Here is a 21508-nt window from a genome sequence, read left to right on the forward strand (position 1 = left end):
TCAGGAGCAGCTCGGTGCGGCTGCAGTGCTTGCGGAGCTGCTCGGTGCCGGAGGAACCATCTGTGCCCCAGAAATGCAGGTGCTGTAAGGAGGCTCTCCGTGGTGCCTGTTGCTGGTTTGTCCGGGAAGAAAACCCGCGGGGATGACTCTCCTGCCGGCCAGGCTGCCTCAGACGGCAGTTTGGAGCAGCCTCGGTTGAGAAAAGCAGTGCAGAGCCTGGGAGCTGCTGGGGCTGATCTGCCCTGACTGCAGGCGTGTTCCTGGGAGTAGCTTTTCCTCCCAGCCTTTCAAATGCAATAAGCAATCCATTGTGACGCCTGAATTCAGGGAGCAAAGGGAGCAAAAGGAGCGGCGAACAAAGGCAGCGGTGCCCGGTGAAAGCCAGCCCGGGGCAATGGGCACCTTTTAGATCCTCTGCTGCTCCTCTGTCCTCCCCGCTGAATCAAAAGATGAAAGCTTTCCATCTAGGCTCAGGCCGACTAATTGAAGTGCTCCGCTGGCTCCCCAGCCCGGCTCAGCCCACCTCTGCTCTCAGCCTCTCCGCTGCTGCTCTCGCAGATAAATTGGGCTCCGGGAAGGGCTTGAAAGTGCTGCATTAGCGGCTCTGCCTCCCTGGAGCCCGGATTAGAGCCAGCCGGTCCTCCCTGAGCCTCAAACCTCTCCTCGGAGCCCGGCTGACCTTCGCACAAAGGCAGGGTTACAGCAAAGACCGAAAATCCTCCGTGCGGGGAAATCGCGGGGCCGGGAGAGCAGGACAGGGTTGGCCTGGGTGTGGAGACAGGAAAGGGAAAGGAACAGCCCTCCTGAGAAACCGAAAAGGTGTTGAGCAAAGGCGGTTTGTGTTTTGCAGCTCTCCAAGATCAGTGCTCATCACTTCCCCATAGAAAGTGCAGCTGGCTGGTATTCCTCACTTTTCCCGGGGCGGATGGGAAATGCAGGATTTCCACGCTCTGGGGGAACTTTCAGAGCCTCTCGGAACAAACCAGGGGAGCTGGCAGCTCCCGGAGCCCCTCGGCATGCTCCCCGAGCTGTGCCATGCTGAGCAGGGATGCCGTGGCACCATCCAGGCACTGCTGAGCTCCCCTGCCCTGGCACGGAGAGCTGGGCTCAGCTCCCGCAGGGAATTTGGCCCCGAAGGCTCTGCGGAGGGGCTGCACTCATCCCCGGGCCTTTGGGAGCCACCAGAACCTGCAGAGCCGGTGGAAGGAGCTCAGTGAACCTGGAATCCTGTTCCAGGTGCTGGGTTCCTCTCCCCGTGGAAGAGCAGATCCTGATTTTAATGCCTGTTTTTGTCAGCATCCCTGGGGGTTTTATTTCCTTGAGCTGCTCTCGCTGCAAACGGCGCTGATTCGTTTGGCTGAGTCCTCGTCGAGGCGCTTGAGCTAAAAATGAAATGCAAATGTACAGGAGCTATTCCTGTTTTTTTCAGCTGTAGAAAGCAGGCATTGGGAAGATAAATTACCATAGTTCCCTTTAAGCACATATTGCTGGGAAGCAAACACTACAACATCAAAATAAAGCCTTTTTTTTTCTTCCTCCCTCTTTTTAAAGCAAGAATATAATTATGCTCCGTGGATCTCACCAGAGCACAGATCAAAGCCATTAAGTAATTGCTCCTGGCTTTTTTACCGTGGTTTCGGGTGGCACATGCAGTGCTGTCGCTGATGCCACCGGCTGCAGCTGGCACTGCAGGGAGCAGCCCTGGCACCAGGAGGGCTCTGTGGGCAATGGGCACCTCTGTGCAGCCAGCCCAGGGTGCTGAGGGCAGAGAGGTGTGGGTGTGTTTGCCCAGGGAAAGGCTGTGCCTGGGACAGGGAAATGCCTGCAGGCTGAAGGTAGAGTGGATGCTCATATCAAGTCACTTGTAGCTTCAGTGTCTGCTTGGCTTATTTCTTATTTAGGGTAAAAATCTCTCTCCGAATCTCAGGAATGCCTAAAATGCAACTCCCCTGAGTCACACTTTTCAGACAGATTGGATCCAAAGCACTGGCAACCCTCAGTTTGGAGCTTGGCAATGGGCACCAGGTCATTCTCCCTAGCACAGCCAGGAGATTGTGCAGAGATAAGACTATCCATCATTTTTAACATGGGAAGACTTGGCAAAAAAAAGAGATTTCAAGGCTGAAAGCAATTTATATTTCCCCACAGAAATGTTCCCCTATTTTAAAAATACAGTTGTTCCCTTCTTGCCTTACTCCTGCCTGCACATCCCTCTTCCAGGACACCTTCCAGCACTGGTTTGTGCCTGATTTTGGGGAGAATTCCCATTTCTGCTCCTGCTCTGGTGTGGGATGGGATTCCTGCTCCTGCCATGGTGCCATTGGGATGTTGAGTGAGCAGAGCTGAGTTTGGTGTGGAGCTCACAGGAGAGTTCTGTGCTCAGGGCTGGCTGCAGGCAGAGCTTCCAGCTCTCCTGCTTCCCATCAGGAAAGGGACAACCTGAAGAGAAAAGCCAGCTGTGGAGAGGAGACTTGAAGAGAAAGGATGAGGGGAAAAGGGGAAAAGATGGTGGTCCTTGCAGGAGTGGGAGCTGCAGCATCATCCAGGTCCTGGCCAGACTCAGCTTTAAAATTCACGTTCAGAAAAACTCACCTATGGCCAGGTCAATGCCTCACCAGCATTTGGCCAAGGCCCAGACCAGTCCCACATACAAAAAAACCAGTTTAGAACACCCTCAGTGGTGTGGTGGTGGTGGCAGGGTTGGCATCTACTCAGGATGAGTTGGAAGAATGACTTTGGAGAGCTGTCATGGTGACCTCCCCAAAAACTGCACATGGCCATTGGTGACACTGCAGAAAAGACACCTTTGCAATGAGGTGTGGGCATGAGCCAGATCCCTGCCTGGCTTGGGTTAAATCCAGAGGTTTCGTTTGGAAAAGGAGATTTCAGAATAAAAGAACAAAGTTTTCCTGAGCAATGTGCTTTCTCATTTGCCCTTTCCCCAGGCTGTGGGACAAAACTCTCCATCTATGCCATGGCTGTTACTGAGTCGCCAAAAAGTAGACTTAAAGCCAGAGTTCCCCTGAATTGAACCAGGATATTAATTAAAATCCGTAATTGCAGAGCTCCTGAGCCAGTAATGATAGGATGTGCGAGTGTTTCTCTGTGATTCCTGTTAATCAAGAGGAGAGCCAAAGAAACAATACGTTAATCACAAAAGTGAAGATTTCTGAGCACATAATGATTGGTAAGGACCCAACTGTCATTGATTATCCCCGGGAGTTTCACACACAACGGCCTTTTGTGCCTTTCAAAATCTGCCTGGAACGGAAAACCCACAAATGCCCCGGTGTGGTACTGAGGGAGGGCTGGGATTTGTCTGCAGTAATTGCAGGGAGCTTTGGGAGGGGCTGAGCTGTGAGCTGGGCACCTGCAAATCTTGAATCAATGCCACTGCCGCTGCTCTGCTGAGACCAAACCTGCCTGCCAGAGAGCCTGGCTGGGAACAGCCTCACCTTGGCTAGCGTGGGTGATCCTCTGGGTGCTTCCATCACAGCCCCTGAGGGAGCTGGGCATTGCTCCCTGCAGTCCCCAAGGTGAGAAGTGTCCTGGAGGGACACAGGGCTACTGAACTGAGGGATTACAGTTTTTGGATTACCTGCTTTTTGAGGTTAAACAGCAGCCCGAGTGCCCATGGAGGTACAGCTGCCCAGGGCTGGGCTCTGCCCTGTGTGTGACCAGGGGGACAAAGCCACAGCACTTGTCCTGCTTTGACACTAGCATGGCACCCACACCGTGTGCTCAATGACAGCCCCATCCCCGGGCTAACCGAGGAAAAGGAAACCAGGAAGTCATTGCTTTGTAATTATTTTTAGGAAAAGCATCTCCAGCAGAGCAGCTGGAGATGAATCTGATAGAACAAAGCTCTGCTGAAATGCTGCAGTGGGGCTGGGGGAGCTCAGTGGGCACTGCCTGGCAGGGCTGGGGAGCTGTGTGCTTTCCTCAGGGTCAGGGGAGCTGTGTCCTTTCCTCAGGGTCAGGGGAGCTGTGTGCTTTCCTTGGGGTCAGGGGAGCTGTGTCCTTTCCTCAGGGCTGGGGAGCTGTGTCCTTTCCTCAGGGCTGGGGAGCTGTGTCCTTTCTTCAGGTCAGAGGAGCTGTGTCCTTTCCTTGGGGTCAGGGGAGCTGTGTCCTTTCCTCAGGGCAATTCTTCCCTCCCAGGCAAGAGCTGCAGAGCAAATCCTCTGACCAGGCCCGGTGGGAGCTCCTGGTGCCTGAGCAGGGTGCTGGTTCCTCTCCCGGGTTATCTGAGGCTCTCCTGATGCCTCTGTTAATTCTCTCATCCCGTTTGTGCTTCTGGTTTGAGATGCATTTGTTGAGCAAGCAGTAAATCTGTCACTCCAGCAAGCTCCTAATTGAGCTGCTCAGTCCCGGGAAGCCTTTGTTTCCTTTCAGAAGATAAATAAACACCATCCAGCAGTATTTCTTCTTCCTTCCCTCCTCCATTCATCCCATTCCAAACTGAACCTTTCCAGGCAGTGCTGTGCTTCCCCCGTCCCTCTCTCCTTGCTGTGTGTGAATCCCTGGGGCAGAGCAGAGGGTGGGAAAGCTGGAATGAGTCCAGCAGACCCTTTGCTGCTCCCTTCCCACCCTGTGCACACCAGCATTGCTCCAGGGGCTAAACCTGAGCAGCCCCAGGCACTGTGTGAGGACAATGGGCAGGAACAGAGTGACTGTAAATCCCTGGGTCTCTTTGGCTCTCTCCTTCTCATCCCAGCCTGAAGCTGGGGCCAGGGCTGCTCACCAGGGCAGTTTCTGCAGGATGAAGCAGCCTGTGGCTCCCGCAGCTCCCTCAGGCTGTCCTGAGTGTGCACAGCACAGACTTCTGCCCAGAGCACCTGCCCAGCATGGATAAAGGGCTCTGGGTCACTGCCCGATGCCAGCACAGAGCTTTGGGGGCTTTGGGACCTGGGAGCTGCCAGCAGCCCTTTGACAACAAACCCAAAACACCCCAGCACAACAAAATAGCAGAATGTTCTTCTCTGGCTGCTCAGCACATCAATGAGGATGTCAATCCCCAGGCAGGGCAGCAGCAGTTGGACACTCAGGACATTCCTGGCTGGCACTGCACCTCTCCTGGTGGATGCAGGGCTGCCCAGGGCTGCCCAGGCTGCAGAGCTGCTCTAGCAGAGGTTCTGTCCCTGCTCTCCTCGCCGTGCCGCAGGGGAGGCTGCAGGTGATGGATCTCAGCTATATTTAGCTCTGTGCTCTCAGGAGAAGGTTGTGGAGAGGTGAGAGCTTCCTGCTTTGGAGCAGCATGGAGCTGCTCCACCTGGCCCCTGCACTGCTCTGTGCCTCTGCTCTGCCTGTGTTTGAAATTTTGGATTTGTTTGTGGTGACCTGAGCTGCCCATCCCTGAGCTCCAGCCTGGCCACGTGTCTGTTCTGGGATCTCCCACTCCAGCCTAGCTGGAGACCCATGATTTGTGCTGCTACAATAGCTCTCAGTGTCAGATATTTCACTGCTGAGCTCACGAGACTGGCTAGAATGGTGGTTTGGGTCGGGAAGAAATTGCAGTTTCATCAGTTGCAGGGTAAATCAGTTAATGGAATTTCCCAGATGTTTTAAAATTAAGTTTATACTCACCTAAAAGAATGTCAGGCTGGCTGCTGTGATGGAGGAGCTCTCAGAGTTTACTAGAGAGTTAAACTTATTTCTTTATAGCTGGAAATGCAGCTCCTGCTGCCTGGGCTCCTTGCAGAGGGGCTGAGCAGAGTCTCACTGAGCTGAGTGCAGTGCTGTGGAGCACAGGAGTGTCTGACAGTGCAAATCCCAATGGATTGAAAGGCCAAAGCAGCACACACTGCTGGTAGGGCCTGGGGGGTTAGGATGCACTCCAGGGTATGTTTTGCTCTGCTGAAGGACCTCTGTGACCCCTCTAGTTTGAGGGTGGCTGGAATCTCCTGTTCCTGCAGAATGAGGTCACTGCCCAGCAATTCAGTGGGAAAGGTCCCTGGGGGGTCTAGAGACACTTCTGGGGACTGTAATGTGACCCTGAGAGAGGAGAATCTTGCTCCAAGAGACAATCCCAATGCTGCAGCCAATTCCTGATGAAGAGCTGAAAATCAGTTAAATAAAGGTTACTGTGGGGTTTTGGTGCCATGGGAGCAAGGGAAGCTCCTGGCTGGTGTTTGGTTTGGATGTGGATGAGGGCAGTGCTGGGCAGTGCTGCCCGTGGCTCTGAGGGGATGTGCTGGGGGACAAGGGGTGCCCAGGTTTGAGGGGCAGTGCCCAGCAGTGCCCAGCAGTGCCCAGCAGCAGCACAGGGGGGAGGCAGGAGCAATGAGGCCCCAAAGAACTGGGAACATCCTGCTGAGGGGAGAGCAGGACAGCTGAGCCGGTGGGGCAGGGGCTTTGACTCAATAAATTCAATAATCACGTTGCTCTGATCCCTCCAGAAGCTGCCCTCGCTCTGGCTGTGGTGCTGTCTGGAGGCACAGAGGATGCCAGCATTCAGAGGGGTTTCAGGTGATCCAACCACAGTGGCTGAGCAGGGATGGAGCTCAGCTGAGCTGCTGCACTCAGGGGCTGCTGGATCTGCCCTTGCCTTTGGCTGGCTCAGTCTTTGCTGGGTGAGCTGACCTGCCTGAGCACTGCTGCCTTTGGGCTCGGCCATGTGACATCTCAGAAGTGATCCAGGATCCTGTGGATTCTCCTTCCAGCACAGACTCCAAGCTGGCTCTGCTTTTCCCAAGATACTAATGAGTTCCAAAATCTCACAGCTTTTCCTTCAGCTCACATCAGAATGTTTTGAGCAGAAGTCCCCAAACGAGGCCTGGGAAGGGAGGAGTGTTCATTTGGGGTGTGGGGGCTCCTTTGGATTGGGGGGCTCATTTATTTGGAGTGTGGGGACTCCTTTGGATTGGGGGCTCATTTATTTGGAGTGTGGGGACTCCTTTGGGGCCTGTTTGGGGTAGGGGGACTCGTTTGGGGTTTGTTTGGAGTGTGGGGACTCCTTTAGGGCTTGTTCAGGGCAGGGGGACTCGTTTGGCTGTGGGCAGTGGATGCTGATGGCAGCACATCCCTGCTGGGATTCCTGTGAGCTCCTCTCCACATGTTGGGCTTTTCCATCATTCCCAGTGCTCTCCCAGTGCTTTCATAACCGTTCCAGCCACACCATCAATATTTAAAGAGGCTGCAAGTGCTCATTTCGGAGCTCCCTGGTGCAGGCAGCAGCTCCAGCCAAGTGCAGCCCTGCATAGGAAACTTCTGCTGGGCTCTCCACCCTTCCTGTTCCTAGGGATGGATTTGACTTTTATTATGGATATCCTGAAAGGAGGATACCAGAAAACATACATTAGACCAATAACCATATCATAAATATGTATTTGCACTGGAGCAGGCAAATTTGTCTGCAGAATGATTTTTTTAAACCAAAATAAATTCACGGGATAAATTATTCAATGATTAATATTTGACCAGGCACAGTGTATGCAGAGTTACCTTAATCTGTTTGGAGGCCTGGGTAATGCACAGCCTTGTGCAGGATTTTTACAGCTGTTAAATATTAAGGGCCTCTTGGTCATGTGCACGGAGGGCCCATAAATCATTTCATCTCTGTAAAGGGGCCTTGAAACACAAGTAAATCACTTTGCTGCTTGGTTTATGGCCCTCGTATGCAGCAAGAGAGATATAAAAAGGCTTAATGCGTAAATGAGGATCTGACTGCACTGCTCTGGGATTTGGGATACTTTCCCAATGCCCAAGTCCCTGCAGGCAGTGGCAGCACAGGCTGAGGTGGAGCAGCTCCCTGGGATGTCCTGTGGGTTGGCAGGGTCCTGGGGGTCTCTTTGCCCTGCCCAGCACCCCTGGCACCCCTGGCACCCCTGCCCAGTGCCAGCAGTGTGCTGGGAGTTGGGGCAGCCCACTGAGGTGTCCCTTCAGCCCATCCACTGCTCACCAAACCAGCAGCAGACTCCAACCAAACAGGAACCTCTGCCCCAGATACTGCTAATGCTGCTTTTAATGTTATTGTTGCTTAATATGTAAGAGAAATCTATTAAAGTCAGTGAAATCCATCAGCTGGCAGAGTGGAAACTGCCAGAGCCAAGCTGTCACTGTGATATCATAACTAGAGCAAATGGCTTTTGGTTTGGTGATGGCAGTGAGACAGACCTTTAGCTGTAAATTATTCATGTACAGGACTAATACAGCAAACATTACAGACCATGCCAAAATACTACTTGGATATTTGCTATGCTTGACTGCGATGCAGACGAACGATTCCTTTGTCATTGGTGAATCCCTGATCTTCAGCTACTGCTTATCACAGCACAAATGCAAGTACCCATGAAATGAAATTTCACTGCATTAATTAAATATTTCGTGTTACAGATTAATCTCCCACATTGAATAGGAGTTGGTTCTATTTTTTGAAGGCAATAGGTTGAATTTTGGGGGTGAAACACAACATCAAGTCCCAGCAAGTGGACAAATCCTGCTAAGCCCAGAGTCAGACTGCCTGCAAGCAAAGCCACCTTAGCCTGGTGCAAAGGCAGCAGGGACAGTCAGGATGGACCCGAGGTGACTCAGGCCTGAGCAGCTCTCAGGAAGCTGAGAATGGTTTGAGGAGCTTTTCTCACTCAGTCAGGTGTTGAGCTGCAGCCAAAACATTTACACTCTTTAAATTACAGCTTGGGCTTTTCTCCTCTGTTTATCCACCCTGGTTCTGCCTGCAGCACATGGAAGCACTGCTGGCTGGACATGGTGTTGGCTGGGCAGAGATGCTGGGATGGGGCTGCTGCAGTCCTTGGGGGTCAGACCTGCACCCCCAGGGCTTCCCTAAGTGTCCCCTTGAAGCTCCAGCCTTTGAGAGCCCTGAGCACATCCAGACCTCACAGCTGGTCAATAAATAATCACCATAAAACACCACAATGAGCCTCTTGACCAGCAGGTCACACATGCATTTAGAGTGTAATTTATCTTTCCCCAGCAAAGGAACTGGGCTGCAGCATTTGGTTTTCACCAGATAAAGCTGAAATGGAGCAATAGGTGAGAGCTGAGCAGCTGCTCCCTGTGTCAGCAGCAGCAAACGCCTCCCAAAAATGAGCTCTAGGCCATTTCCATGTGGCTGGGGGTTGAGCTGAGAAGAAAGGAGCTGAGGGAGGGTTTGAAACCATGGCTGCTGAGGTTTGCTCCCCTTCCCCTCCAGAGAAAGCCCCTCTGTCCTGCTGGGGTCAATCTGTCTGTCAGGACATGGGGTAGAAGGACCTGGTTGGGTTCTGTGTTTTCCTGTGCCACAGAGCTGCCTCCTGCCTTGGGAAGCTCCTTCCCTGACCAAATTACTTTGCTTCTGTGGCTGATTTGATGGCAAAAGGGCCCAGGAGGGTGCAGGAGGGAAGGGAGAAAGGAAATGTCTCAAGCAATTAGTGTGATTAGAGCAGATGAATGTTCTGCTTCCCTAGAACTGCACTGCTTCTGCGGGAGCTGCTCCTGTGTGGGGCTGCAGAGCAGGGGACAGGACAGGGCTGGGGGACAGGGCAGGGCTGGGGGGAACAGAGCAGGGCTGGGGGGACAGGGCAGGGCTGGGGGACAGGGACAGGGCTGGGGGACAGGACAGGGCTGGGGAACAGGGCAGGGCTGGGGGACAGGGACAAATCAGGAAAACACAAATGGGATTTTCAGTTACTCCCAGCTCCACCACTTCAAGCAGTCGAAGGCAACCCCAGCTGCTCTCCAGGGCTGCTCTGGAACCTCCATGGCCTGGGGTGAGCTGGCTGTCCCTGCTGGTGTCTCTGGCAGTGTCCTGTGTCCCATCTCCTGCACGTGGAGGTTCCCCTGCTGCAGAGCAGTGACCCAGGGCAGAGCCAGCTCTCTGCTCCCCTGACCTGCTCTGCTGCCTCTGCCGAGGAGGAATTCCTACAGCTGGGGGCAGCCTGGCAAACCAACCTCAGATTAGCTCTGCCCAGCCATGTTGTCCCTCTGAAGTGTCCTGCAGAGCCAGGCAGCCTCAGAAGGTGCCCTGGGAGCTGTGCAGAGGCAGAGCAGTGCAGGCTGTGTGAGGTGAGAGCAGATCTGCAGCTCTGGGCTCCTCGGGAGTCGTTTCCAGCCAGCAGAAATGCTCACATCATTTCCAGAGGGATTAGGATCACGTCTGTTCATAGCTGAGAGCTTACTTAAATTTTCAACATTTCTTCTAGGTCAAAGGACAGTTAGTCAAATTTTTCCGTGTTTGATGCATTTCCACATCACAGTAGAAAACTCCTTCCATTGTTATGACTGAGTGCATTTGTAATGCTTGAAGGCTTGCTGGGGATACAGCTGGATGCACAGAGGTGCTGGACTCACAGTCATTGAGATTCCTGCATTCCTGTGGAGAAGTTTGATAGAAACCTCTAATATCTCTATGGACTTTTTGCATCCTCCTTAAAACAATAATGAAGAAAATAGCAAGTGATCTGTTAGATTTGGCAGCGAAAAAAAAGTATTTTCTTCTCTCGCTGCAGGGCAGAGCTGCAGATTAATTAACCCAAACCAGTTAATTTACTTTCCCCAAACCTATCCAATCCAGTGTACCCATCTCAAAAAAAAAAAAAAAATCAAATTTTCCTTAGACTCATGAGGGAAAAGTCTTTCAGGACCTTTTCCCACAGAAGGAAAAGGCTTCTGATCCCAGAGCATTTAGGATTGTCCAGGCATGGGTAACTTAATTGGTCTTGAAACCAGTGCTGAAAATGTTTGGAATAAAGTAGTGTCTGGAGGGTCTCCCACTGCCTGCATTTATTTGATGCAAAAGTGCTTTGCTCAAGATGCTAAATCAGATAAACCAAACCATTCATTTCTGAAAGTTCAATTCACCACTTAGAGGATAGAAAATAAACCAAGCTAAGCCACAGCACCACTGAACAGCAAGATACAGGGTTTAAGGCAAAGCCCACTGTGCCTGGGAATGTTTCTCACATAAATCAAATTTATCTCTGTAGAGCAGAAGCCCAGTTTATGAGGTTCAGACAGGGAAAAAAATAAGAAAACTTCCAGAGAGAGTGTCTTAAATAGCTCATAAAAAATGAGCATCTGCCCCTATGGAAAGGGATATCTGATAGCCCAGCAAAGCAACAGCTCTCAGCACCATCTGTGCTCCTGCTGAGGGTCAGAGCATCCCTCCTTTCCTCTGGCAGCAGCAGCTCTGATCATCACCATGCTCCAAGGAATTAATAACCAGCAGCCATCAGGGCTCCTGTGTCCCTTCACGGAGCTGCAGTGCTCTTGCTGGCAGGAGCAGGGGGGATGAGCAGCCCAGGGGATGAGGAGCCATTGTCCCCATGTCCCTCCTGCTCGGGTGGCACCTCTGCCAGGCACACAAGGCTGTCCTCAGGAGGTGTTTATGGTGTTTATGGTTCAGGACTGTGGGAAATGCAGCCAAGAGAGCGAGCTGTTTGTCAGTGCTGGGAGGAAACACCACTGTCATCCCAAGGGATAAATAAAAAGAGAATGAATGTTCTGGGGCACTGCTGGGCAGCTCCTGAGGCCAGCAGTGCCCATGGAATCACAGGGTTGGGATGAACCTTAGAGATCACCTTGTTCCCATGGCAGGGACACTTCTACTGCCCCAGGCTGCTCCAAGGCCTGTCCAGCCTGGCCCTGGACACTGCCAGGCATGGTGACTCCACCACCTCCCTGGGCAGCCTGATCCAATTGTTCAGTAAAGAGATTTTCCCTAGCAATGCAATCTGAACCTCCCCTGGTGAAGCTTGATGCCATTTCCCCTCATCCCATCTCTCTCTGCCTGGGGAAGAGCTGATGCTCCCCCATACAACCTCCTCATTAGATCAGGAATGGCTTCAAGCAGGAAAGAGGGAAGTGATTTCCAAAGTAACTGTTTTCATAAGCATCTTCATCAGCTGGATGTCTCAGCAGAACCATTTCTGGCTGCTTTTCTGTCCCTGTCCCTGTCCCTGTCCCTGTGCCTGGCCCAGGTGCAGCAGCCATGCTCCATGTCCCTCTCTAATAGGGACATCCATCATGTCACTGTTCCCAGCCAGAAGCAGCTGTTCCTCCTGGCTCTGCTGTGTCAGCCAGCCCTGGGGGCAATGCCAGCACAGGGGCTGAACAGGGCAGGGAGGAAATAACAAACTCATTGTGGGCTGATGGCTCCAGGCTGCTGCTGCAGCCTCTGTCACCTGGGCAGCTGTGCTCAGTGCTGCTTCACGAGTGGCTTCAGCCAGTCCAGGTGGGAGAGACTGCCTTCCTGCCCTGGGGTAGCACTGGCAGAGCTGGAAGAGCTGGTGTCCTCCAGTGTCCTCCATCTGCCACCCTTCCCATGGCATCCAGCATGGGCACAGAGCTGTGCCAGCTGGGGCTGTGCCAGCAGTGGGGAGCCTGGAGATCCCAGCTCAGCAGATCCACTCCTCCCTGAACGCTGCTCAGCCACCCTGGGAGCTGCAGGGTGAGCAGCAGGGCTGATTCACTCGCCTTTAGCAATCTTGGCTTTAAATTCAAACAATCTCCTCCCACCACCCCCTTTTCTCAACAGAGTCACTCCAGTCGTGTGTTATAACAGCTCACTGCCTGCTATACAGCTTAATTATTGATTGATAGTCCTGTTATACAGCTTAATTATTGATTGATAGCATCAGAACCCCTGCTGTGCATGTGGGAAGTGAAGGGAAGGGACTGGGAAAGCAAAGAGACAAGGAGTTGGTAACCCTGAGGAGAAGGAGAAGGAGAGCTGGAGTGCAGAGCCAGGGAGGGCTGGCCAAGGAGCCCCCTGAGCAGCTCCTGGAAGGGTGACTTTGGGGAACAGCACTGGAGCACAGACAAAGGGACAAGGGGAGGATACTCCAAGAATAGCAAATCACTTGATACTGAGAGTAAAAGATGAGAGAGAAGAAACTGGAGCGACTGCAAGAACAGAACAAAGGAGAGGTGAAAGGGGTGAATTTCCCATGTGATGGTGGCACACTGAGGCCACTGCCAGGACCCAAGGAGACACAGATTTAAATATAGTGTACATGAGGACCAGGTGGGAAATAGGAGGGAAAAGAGTATGTGATTAAATCATCCAGAGAAAAAAGTGAAACTTGGGTCTTTTAAAAGGACAGCTGGGTTTGCTCCAACTGTATCCAAAAGAAAATGCCACGAGCAGACAGCAGAACTGTAGCTGGATTAAAAAACACCTTAGTCGTTGTTTGGAAGCAGCGCTGTTAGCAGAAACTCCTCATTTAAGAGCTGGTTATCTCCTAGCCTGGGGATTTTCCTCTGTGCCATGATGAAATAGCCTGTCAAGCTGCTGCCCATCACAGGGTGACACTGAGTGACAGATTGGCTGTCCCTGAGCTCAGGTCCAGCTCAGCTCCCTCTGTCCCTGCTGGGTCTGCCTGCTCCACCACTGCAGCAAGCTGAACACTTACTGAGGTTATTGGATTTTCATGTCAAAATAGCTCTGTCAGGACTTGGGGTCGTTGCTGTAAAGCCAAACCAAACTGCTGCCCCATTAATGCCATTCCAAGCGGTGCTTCCTGTCCCCAGGGCTGTGATGGAATCAGAGAGTGCTTGGCTTGGAAGGGAATCTCAGAGAAAATGGAGTTCTTGTTAAAATATCAGAGCTGCCATTTTGTCAGGCTGTGGAGGTGAAGCCCCAAGGATTGCCTGCCATCCCTTGTCTCAGCCCTTCTCTCTTTCCTTTCGAAATCCACAGCTCCTGTTTTATTGTCCCTGCCAGGGGACAGGAGGAAATCAGGAATCAGGTTCCTGTTCCTCCTTTTCACTGCTCCCTGAGATTTCTTTGCACTCATGTCATCTGTGGTGGGGTAAAGGGGAACATGCAATTTATTCTCCATTATGTTCAGAGTAATGACAAGGCTGAAAATAGCTCTCAATTAGCGATTGATTGCAATTAATTGGAACAACATAGGCTGACATGATAGCTTCGGATCTCCAGAGCATTTTTGAGTTCATGAGCTCTAATTTTCAAAAATTCAAGAATTCTGGCTCCCACATTACCACAACCATCTGTCAGCAGTTTCTAACTCAGGTCTTCGAGAAGCAGGAGCAATAAAGACTTTGGCTTTGCTAATTAAAACAGGTGTCCAAAATGGGGCTCATTTAATGTAAACTGGGGCTCCAAATAGGTATGGAAATATCCATATAGGTATGGAAATATCCATACAGTGCCCAGAGGGGCTGTGCACCCCAATCCCAGCACGTGTCCAAGGCTGACTCTCCCCTCACTCTGCATTTCTGCAAAGCTCCTGTGGGTAATTCCAGAATTAGGGCACTGTGAGGAGAGGTGTTTTCTGATTATTCAGACTAATTTGGTTGTACCTGTGTTTTAATTAAGGCATGATTGGAGTTTCTTTCTTAATAAACATCAGGAATACGTCAGTACAAAACAGCAGTGGTTCAATCTGTGATCCACCTGCACCACCTCCCTGGGCTGTGGCTGAGCAGAGGGCAGCTCAGCCTGGCCAGGGATCTCTCCAGGGGATCAGCCTTCACCCAGGCTGCTTTCACTCCATCAAACTTCAAGTTCAATTCGTGAGCATAAATTGAAAGCAAGAGAAAGCAAAAGGAAAGGCTGTTTGAAGGTGCTGTGTTAATATGGCATTGATAAATCACATAACTATTCAGAAAAGTCTTAAATTTGAGGAGGCAAGGCTGAACTGGAAGAAGGAAGGTGCAAATAGTGGCAGCTGTGAATTCTCTGCTCCAAACTTACCTGAGCTGTTTGGCAGAACAGAAAGAGCAAATGCTGTGGGCAGAAGAAAACTAAAGTGTCAAGTTTTCATATCAACATCATATTCCCAGAAGAAAATAGATTGAATTGCCTCAGTCCTGATGGCCAAATATTGTTTCTATTCCCAGTCCTGGGGAAGGGGAGCACAGAGCAGGGGAGCCAGCAGCACTGAATTATTCCTTGAGGTATTTCTGTTGCATGGGAATGCTGAATGCTGAGAGCTCTCAGCTCTTCCCACAATCCTTTCACAGCTCATGAGGCTGAAGAACTTCAGTCTTTGCTGAACCATCGGTGAAAAATCCCAGTGAGAGCTGGAAGGGCAGTGCTCAGCTCTGCTCCTGCTGCAGGAAATCCAAGGATTTCCCAGGGGGTTGGAGCTGCAGGGCAGGAGGGGATGGAGGTGCAGCCTGGGGGCTCCAGAGCTCACAGAGAGCTGTGGGCAGCTTGGGGCACTGCAGGGAGCCCAGGATGGTCATTGCACTGCAGTGATGCCCAGAGAGTGAGCTGACTGCAGGAGGAGTTTTCTTCTCTAAGGGGTTTGTCAGGAGTCACCTGTAAGGCCTGGGATGTCCCACAGTGTCAGACAATCTGACAACCCCCCTGGCACTGTGACCAGCCTGTCCCCAGCTTTGTGTCACCATCCTGCTGCTCACACTTCAGGCTTCTCCATCCTCTCCGAATTTTGACTTCATCACATGGTACTTTGAGAGGAGCCATATATAAATATTTTGGCTCATTTAATATGCCTTCTGGTATTTTAACACCAGGTCTCTTGTTTTTCTCCACCGTTTGGGGAACTTTTTTTTATTTCCAAACAAATTTGATACTCTTACAGAAGTTCACTTCCGGAACTGAGTGCTTTAGGGAAGATTGCAGGAGTGCTGGTAAAATGACAATGTGCTGGGAGACTCCTGATGGAAGTGTGTGTGCTGCTGGGGAGTGGCTGAAAATCTCTGTGCACAAACAAGAGAGACCATGGCACAATTCAGGGGTTTATGTCGGGTTGGCAGGTTCTGAACATTTAAATGGAAAACACTTTGAATTAGAAAATTTGAATTTAAATTTAATTTAAGTCAGATGGCAGCACCCAGGTATCCCCAGCTGCCCCTACAAGGGTAAAAAATGGTGTGAGCTTCCTAAGGGGGCTGAACAACCATGTGTTCTGCCTGTTCCCTTCCTTCCCTGGATCCCTTTCTCCCCAGTTCCCATCCTCCTCCCAGTTCCCTCATCCCCCACATCCCTTTCCCCCCACTCACTGCTGCCTTTGAACACACGGGAGGTTCAAACCAATGGTGTTACTGCCAAGTCCTTCCCTGGCTTTGTCTCTCACTGAAAGTTTCCTGCAGATATTTGATCCTGAAAGCAAATAAATCCAGGGGTGTCCATCCTGCTGCCAGCACAGATCCTGGAGCTCATCAGTGCCTGGAATTTGTCATTGTTGCTCAGCTTTACCTGGGTCATTTTGTTTAGACAGGAGCATTTTCTGCTGATAAATCTGGCCTGATTCCCAAGCCAGAATAGGTGTGTTAAAACCCCAATTAGAGCTTGGTCTCCATCAATCACAGCCCCTCGTTCCTGCAGGGATGCCTGTTGGGGGCACTGGGCATGCCTGAGTGGTGGCCTAAATCAAATTGTCACTGCACCATCACAGTGTCCTCAGCCTGGGGAAACCCAGCTCTGACTGACCCCATGGATAATGGGGAATATCTTTAAAAGCTTCAACACTTCGGTTTTGGGTGATGAGAGAACAGAGGTGGCAGGATTGCAGTGGGATGGTGGTGACAGGGAGGTGACCAGGGCTGTCCCAGGGCTGTCCCAGGGGTGTCCCAGGGGTGTCCCAGGGGTGTCCCTATTCCCACCTGCCAGCCCTGCCTGCCTGGGCACTGTGCTTAATTAGTGCTCAAACTAATCAGGGATCAGTGCTGCAGGGAGCCCCAGCAGAGGAGAGAAAGTGAGAGGAGGCAGCAAAACCCAGAACAAAGGAGAGGTGAAAGTCATGGGACAGGAAGGAGAAAAAAAAAAAAGAAAAAAAAGGAGTGTGAAACAGAAATAAATCAAACCAACAACAAAGCCCTAAAGCAGAAGAAGTAGGAAAAGGAATGAAAGGTGAAAGGACAACATAAATGGACCAGAGTGGATTGAGAACAGGAGGAAAATGGTTCAGGTGATGATCACAGACTGGGAGGTTGGTACAGCCACAACGTGGAGGTAAATGAGTGTCTGGATAGAGAAAATATCCCTGTCTGCCTCAAAAATGGCACCAGATGTGTCTCAGCTGCTGCCTGGGGACATTGTCCCTTCCCAGCTGTGACACCAGCCTGAGCTGCCCACAAACCTCAGCAAAAAGGGCTGTGAAACCTGCAGGGAGTGAACAAAAGGAACATTATTGTGAGGAGGATTCTGAGGGCAGAGCTGTGACAGAGCTCAATCCCCATCCATCCCATGGAGTGCCTCCCACAGCTGGGCCTTTCCATCCAAGTGCAGGAGGGGAAAAAAGACATTTTTGAGATGTCCTGTGGAATGGAAATTTGTAACATTTGTTCTGAAATATGACAACATTGGGCTTTGGGGCACTTTTAGACCCCTCAAGGTGTTCCTGCAGCTCCCCATCTCACCATGAAAACTCTTCCTTGGCTTTTATTAATCCTGGTTTCTATCCCAGCTCCTCTCTCCTCCCCAGTTTTCTCCCAGCAGCCATCCTGCTGCCCAGGGATTTCCCATTCCCTCCTTGCACACTGTTTGTTGGGAAAGAGGGAGAGGAGAAGGGGAAAACTGGGTGGCTGATGGTTTGTGTGTCAATTATACATCAGAGGCTTTGCTGCTGCTTCAGAAGCTTCTAATAATAATAATTATAATTAGGGCACTGGGAGAGAAATGTGCTGAGATCAGGGAGGAAAGCAGGAAAGCCAGGCCAGAATTAATTAGCCACTTTTATCTAAGAATCTCAGAGCATTTAGACATTAATTAATGAGTGCTGTGGTTCAGTCAGCGCGATGCTCCGTTTGCTGCCATTGTGGCTCAGCTCCTCCTCCCCCTGCTGCTGCTGCTGCAGGTGCTTCCCCAGCCCTGCAGAGCACAGAGGAACAGCTCTTGTTTCTGCTCAGTCCTGCCTGTCACCCTGACAGCCCCAGACGTGGCAGATGTGTGGTGCTGGAGCTGTGCAAACCCCCAGCCCAGGGGATGCCCAGCCCTGGCACACAGAGCACCCTCAGCTTCCAGGGGAACAGAGGCTCTGCTGGCCCAGAGCTCCAGGAAAACTGCCACTTGTGGCACTCACACCGTCCTGGGGCTCCAACAAAACCCTTCATTCACACTCAGTGCTTCCCAAAGGAGTGGATTGGCCCTGGCAGGAGTCCTGCAGCCCAGCCTGTGGGTCTGTAGCTGTTCCTCTGTCACCATGAACTCTTCACTCCAGGTTTGCTCAGCCTGGAGGAGCAGCTCAGGTGTGCAAGGAGCTCTCTGCCTGCAGCTCTCCCCACTCAGCCAGATGTTCCCAGGGTCTGGAGATCTCTGTGTTCTCACAGCAGCACTGCTGACCCTCCCTGCCAGCCCAGCCCAGCCCAGCTCTGTGCCCAGGGAGCTTCTCCACACCCTGGGTGTTCCCAGCCCCTGAACCCCCCTGGTTTCCACAGCTCTGACTCATGAATAAATGAATTTCGGTCTCCTGGCTTACCCGTGCTGTGCCCATTGTTGGTGAATATTCATTAAGTGAAATTAGCATCTATTAGGTCTTAATTGACTTGTAAAAGCCTTGTTTAGTGCTAATGAAGTCGATGCTGTGGTTGTGCCTGATGGCAGCTGGTGGTTCCTCTGCCCAAGCTGCCACCCCAGAGTTGGGTCAGGGGGCAAAGGAGCTGCAATCCACACAACTCCTGGAAATGTCCTCAGAGCATGTGGATCAGTGTTTTACAGGGGCTCGGTTCATAATGGCTTTGTCCAAGCCTAGAAATTGATAAAAATTTCAATTTAGCCGATATTGACTGTTTTCAGACAAGGCACAGGACAGCTTTGAAGTGAGTCTGTAAATTAGGGATAGCCCTGCAGCTCCCAGACTGAGAGACTCCTCCATCATTGACAAGGAAGAAGGAGGAGATGAGGAGCCTTCCTGCCTTCTGGTTTTCCGCCTGTTCCTGTAAATGATGTGCATTGTGTTCCTGGCTGGGTGAGGATGGAGCCACAGGAGAGCAAGGCTGTGACAGCCAGCAGCTCTGTCAGTGCTCACAGCTCCCTCCCTGGGACTGGGGCTCTGAATTGGCACCAACCTCTCTTTCTTTTATTTCTTCTTTTTTCCCCATTTTTCAATGAGGGTCTTGGGGGATGATGCCCACCAGGGCACAGGCTGGCAATGCTGGCTGCACCATCTGGCAGCCACAGCTGCCCACAGTGGAGCCTCAGAGAAGAAACAGTGTCTGGAGAGGTCAGGGGAGCTCCAGCCACGGTTGCTCAGTCAGGTTCAACACTGGATTGGGTTAAATGTGAGTTTCTCGCTGAGAATCTCAGAAGTTTCAGCCCCCGTTGGATGTTGCAGGGACCAGAGCAGGACATGCCAGGGGTGGAGGGAGGAGCTCCAGGGTTAATGGAATGAATTCCTGTTGGGCTGGGCAGAGGGAGCTTTGCTGGTGGTTTGTGGGGATGTTCAGGGTAGGTGATGGTTCCTGTGGCACTGGCTGCCCTCCCAGTCCTGGGGTGTCCTGGGGTGTCCTGGGGTGTCCCAGGGTGTCCTGGGGTGTCCTGGGGCTCTGGAGCTGCCCTAACCCCAGCTCTCTGCTCCCCTGCAGGTGAGCCCTCCCGCTGGTCCTCATCCCACTGCGACTGCTGCTGCAAGAACGGCAAGGGCGACAAGGAGGGCGAGAGTGGAACATCCTGCAACGAGCTGTCCACGTCGAGCTGCGACAGCCAGTCCGAGGCCAGCTCCCCCCAGGAGACGGTGATCTGCGGCCCTGTCACCCGCCAGCCCAACATTCAGACTCTGGACCGGCCGGCCAAGAAGGGACCTGTGCAGCTGCTGCAGCAATCCGAGATCCGCAGGAAGAGCGACCTGCTCCGGACTCTGACCTCCGGCTCCCGCGAGTCCAACTCCAGCAAGAAGAAAGCGGTGAAGGAGAAGCTCTCCATCGAGGAAGAGCTGGAGAAATGTATCCAGGATTTCCTCAAAATCAAAATCCCAGACAGGTTTCCCGAGAGGAAACACCCCTGGCAATCCGAACTGCTGCGGAAATACCACCTTTAGGCTTCGGGTGGGAGAGCACACATCTTGTTTCGTTAGAGCCAATCCTGAGTGGCACAAATAATTCCCAGTAATAACTATTTGTTAGGTCACTGAAACCAAAATCCATCTCTAGTACTGCCTAATTTGCCTATTTCACCTTAACATTTCTAGTCGTAGGGGAACGATATTTTTGCAGTCCTGGAAGCACAATGACAAACGCTTTTGTTTGTAAACTTGGAGTCTTACACAAGCTGAAAACCTTAAGGGCACAGGCAGACCCAGCCCAAGGGATGCTCGTGTGGCCTGGAGCAGGCAGGGAGGATGGGGAGGGCTCTGTGCCCCCTGCATCCTGCTCAGAGCACTCTGTGTGGAGGGAGAGCACAGCACAAAGCCCGAGCTCTGCCCTGGCAGTTTAAGCATGTGAATTTATATATGTGCATATATATATATGTGTGTATATATAGCTGTGTATATATATATGTATATATATATCAATATATATTGCTTAAAGATTTTCTGGCTCTCTCCTTGTAACTGCACTTTCTCAGAAAAGAGCATTTTTTAGCAGTCTGTGGATGTCCCATTTCCTCTGCAGGCCTTTGAGGGCTGAACAGTAGAAATTCATCTCCCTGTCTCTCTCCTGCTCCCTTTGGCAGTCCTTTCCCCCTCCCTGGGACACCAAATGTGTCTCAGTGGAGGTCAGGGTGCAGTCTGTGGGTTTGTGTTGCCATCAGCAAAATATTCCGTTTGTTTAGGATGCTCTTGTCCCTCTGTGTCCTCCCTGCCTCTCGTGTTCCTCAAGGCTCTGGGTGCTGGGGGGTCAAGGTGGGCTGGAAAGCCGCAGGGATGGTTCAGGGCAGTGTGGGGGTCCTGGGCAGGATGGTGGCTCCTGTGGTGCCAGCTCTGTGTGCCACGAGTGGCTGTACCAGCTGGCAGGGACAGTGGCCACTGCCCCTTGTGCCACAGAAATCACCCCCAACCCCCCCGGGGGAGCCATGGCTGCAGGGGGAGCAGGGCTGTGCCTAGGGAGGAGGTAGCTGTGTCACCTCCGTGCCACTGCCGCGGTGGCACAGGCAGCAAACAGTGTCCCTTGTCACCGCCGAGCCCTGGGAAGAGAAGGGAAGGGAAGGGCTGGGCTGTCCCTGCAGCCAGGGGAGGGGACAGATGGGTCTGTGGGGCAGCAGGGCTCGGGATCAGGGCAGGGGGAGCACGGAGTGGCCAGAGAGTGGCCAGAGAGTGGCCAGAGAGTGGCAGGGCTCATGGCCAGCCAGAGCTGGGGCAGGGCAGTGCTGGGGACTGGGGCTGCTGGGGCAGCCACGGGGAGAGGTGGAAAACCCCATTGCTCCAGCTGTGGTCACAGCTGGCAACAAACCAGCTGGAGGATCTGGCATAAATTACTCATTTTCTAAAGGCACAGGGAGAAGATTTTTTAATATATATATATCAATATTAAACTGTGGGCAGTGACAGTGCTGGCAACACAGAACTCTCGGATTCTGACCTATCTCGAGTCCTGCAGGTTCCAGGGCTTCTCCCCTCCTCAATCCCAGGGGCTGCTGAGGGAGATGCTGTCCTGCCTGCACAGCCAGGAGGAGTCTTGGTGCCTTGGGGCTCCACCGTGCTGGGCT

The 21508-nt window shown here is 52.1% G+C and overlaps 1 protein-coding gene across 2 annotated transcripts in view; it reads left to right on the plus strand.

The window, feature by feature from the left end:
* The window catches only part of KCTD16 (potassium channel tetramerization domain containing 16), a 52041-nt gene extending 31649 nt beyond the window's left edge, over positions 1–20392 (plus strand). For both annotated transcript variants that reach the window (XM_085074096.1, XM_085074097.1), the window contains one exon: positions 19450–20392. In XM_085074096.1, coding sequence (XP_084930222.1) covers positions 19450–19901 — 452 coding nt within the window. In that variant the 3' untranslated portion in view covers positions 19902–20392. The remainder of the gene's footprint in view (positions 1–19449) is intronic.
* Positions 20393–21508: the final 1116 nt, after the last annotated feature.

This window comes from Lichenostomus cassidix, chromosome 13, assembly GCF_008360975.1.
Source record: "Lichenostomus cassidix isolate B80296 chromosome 13, HeHo_3.0, whole genome shotgun sequence".
Taxonomy (NCBI): domain Eukaryota; kingdom Metazoa; phylum Chordata; class Aves; order Passeriformes; family Meliphagidae; genus Lichenostomus; species Lichenostomus cassidix.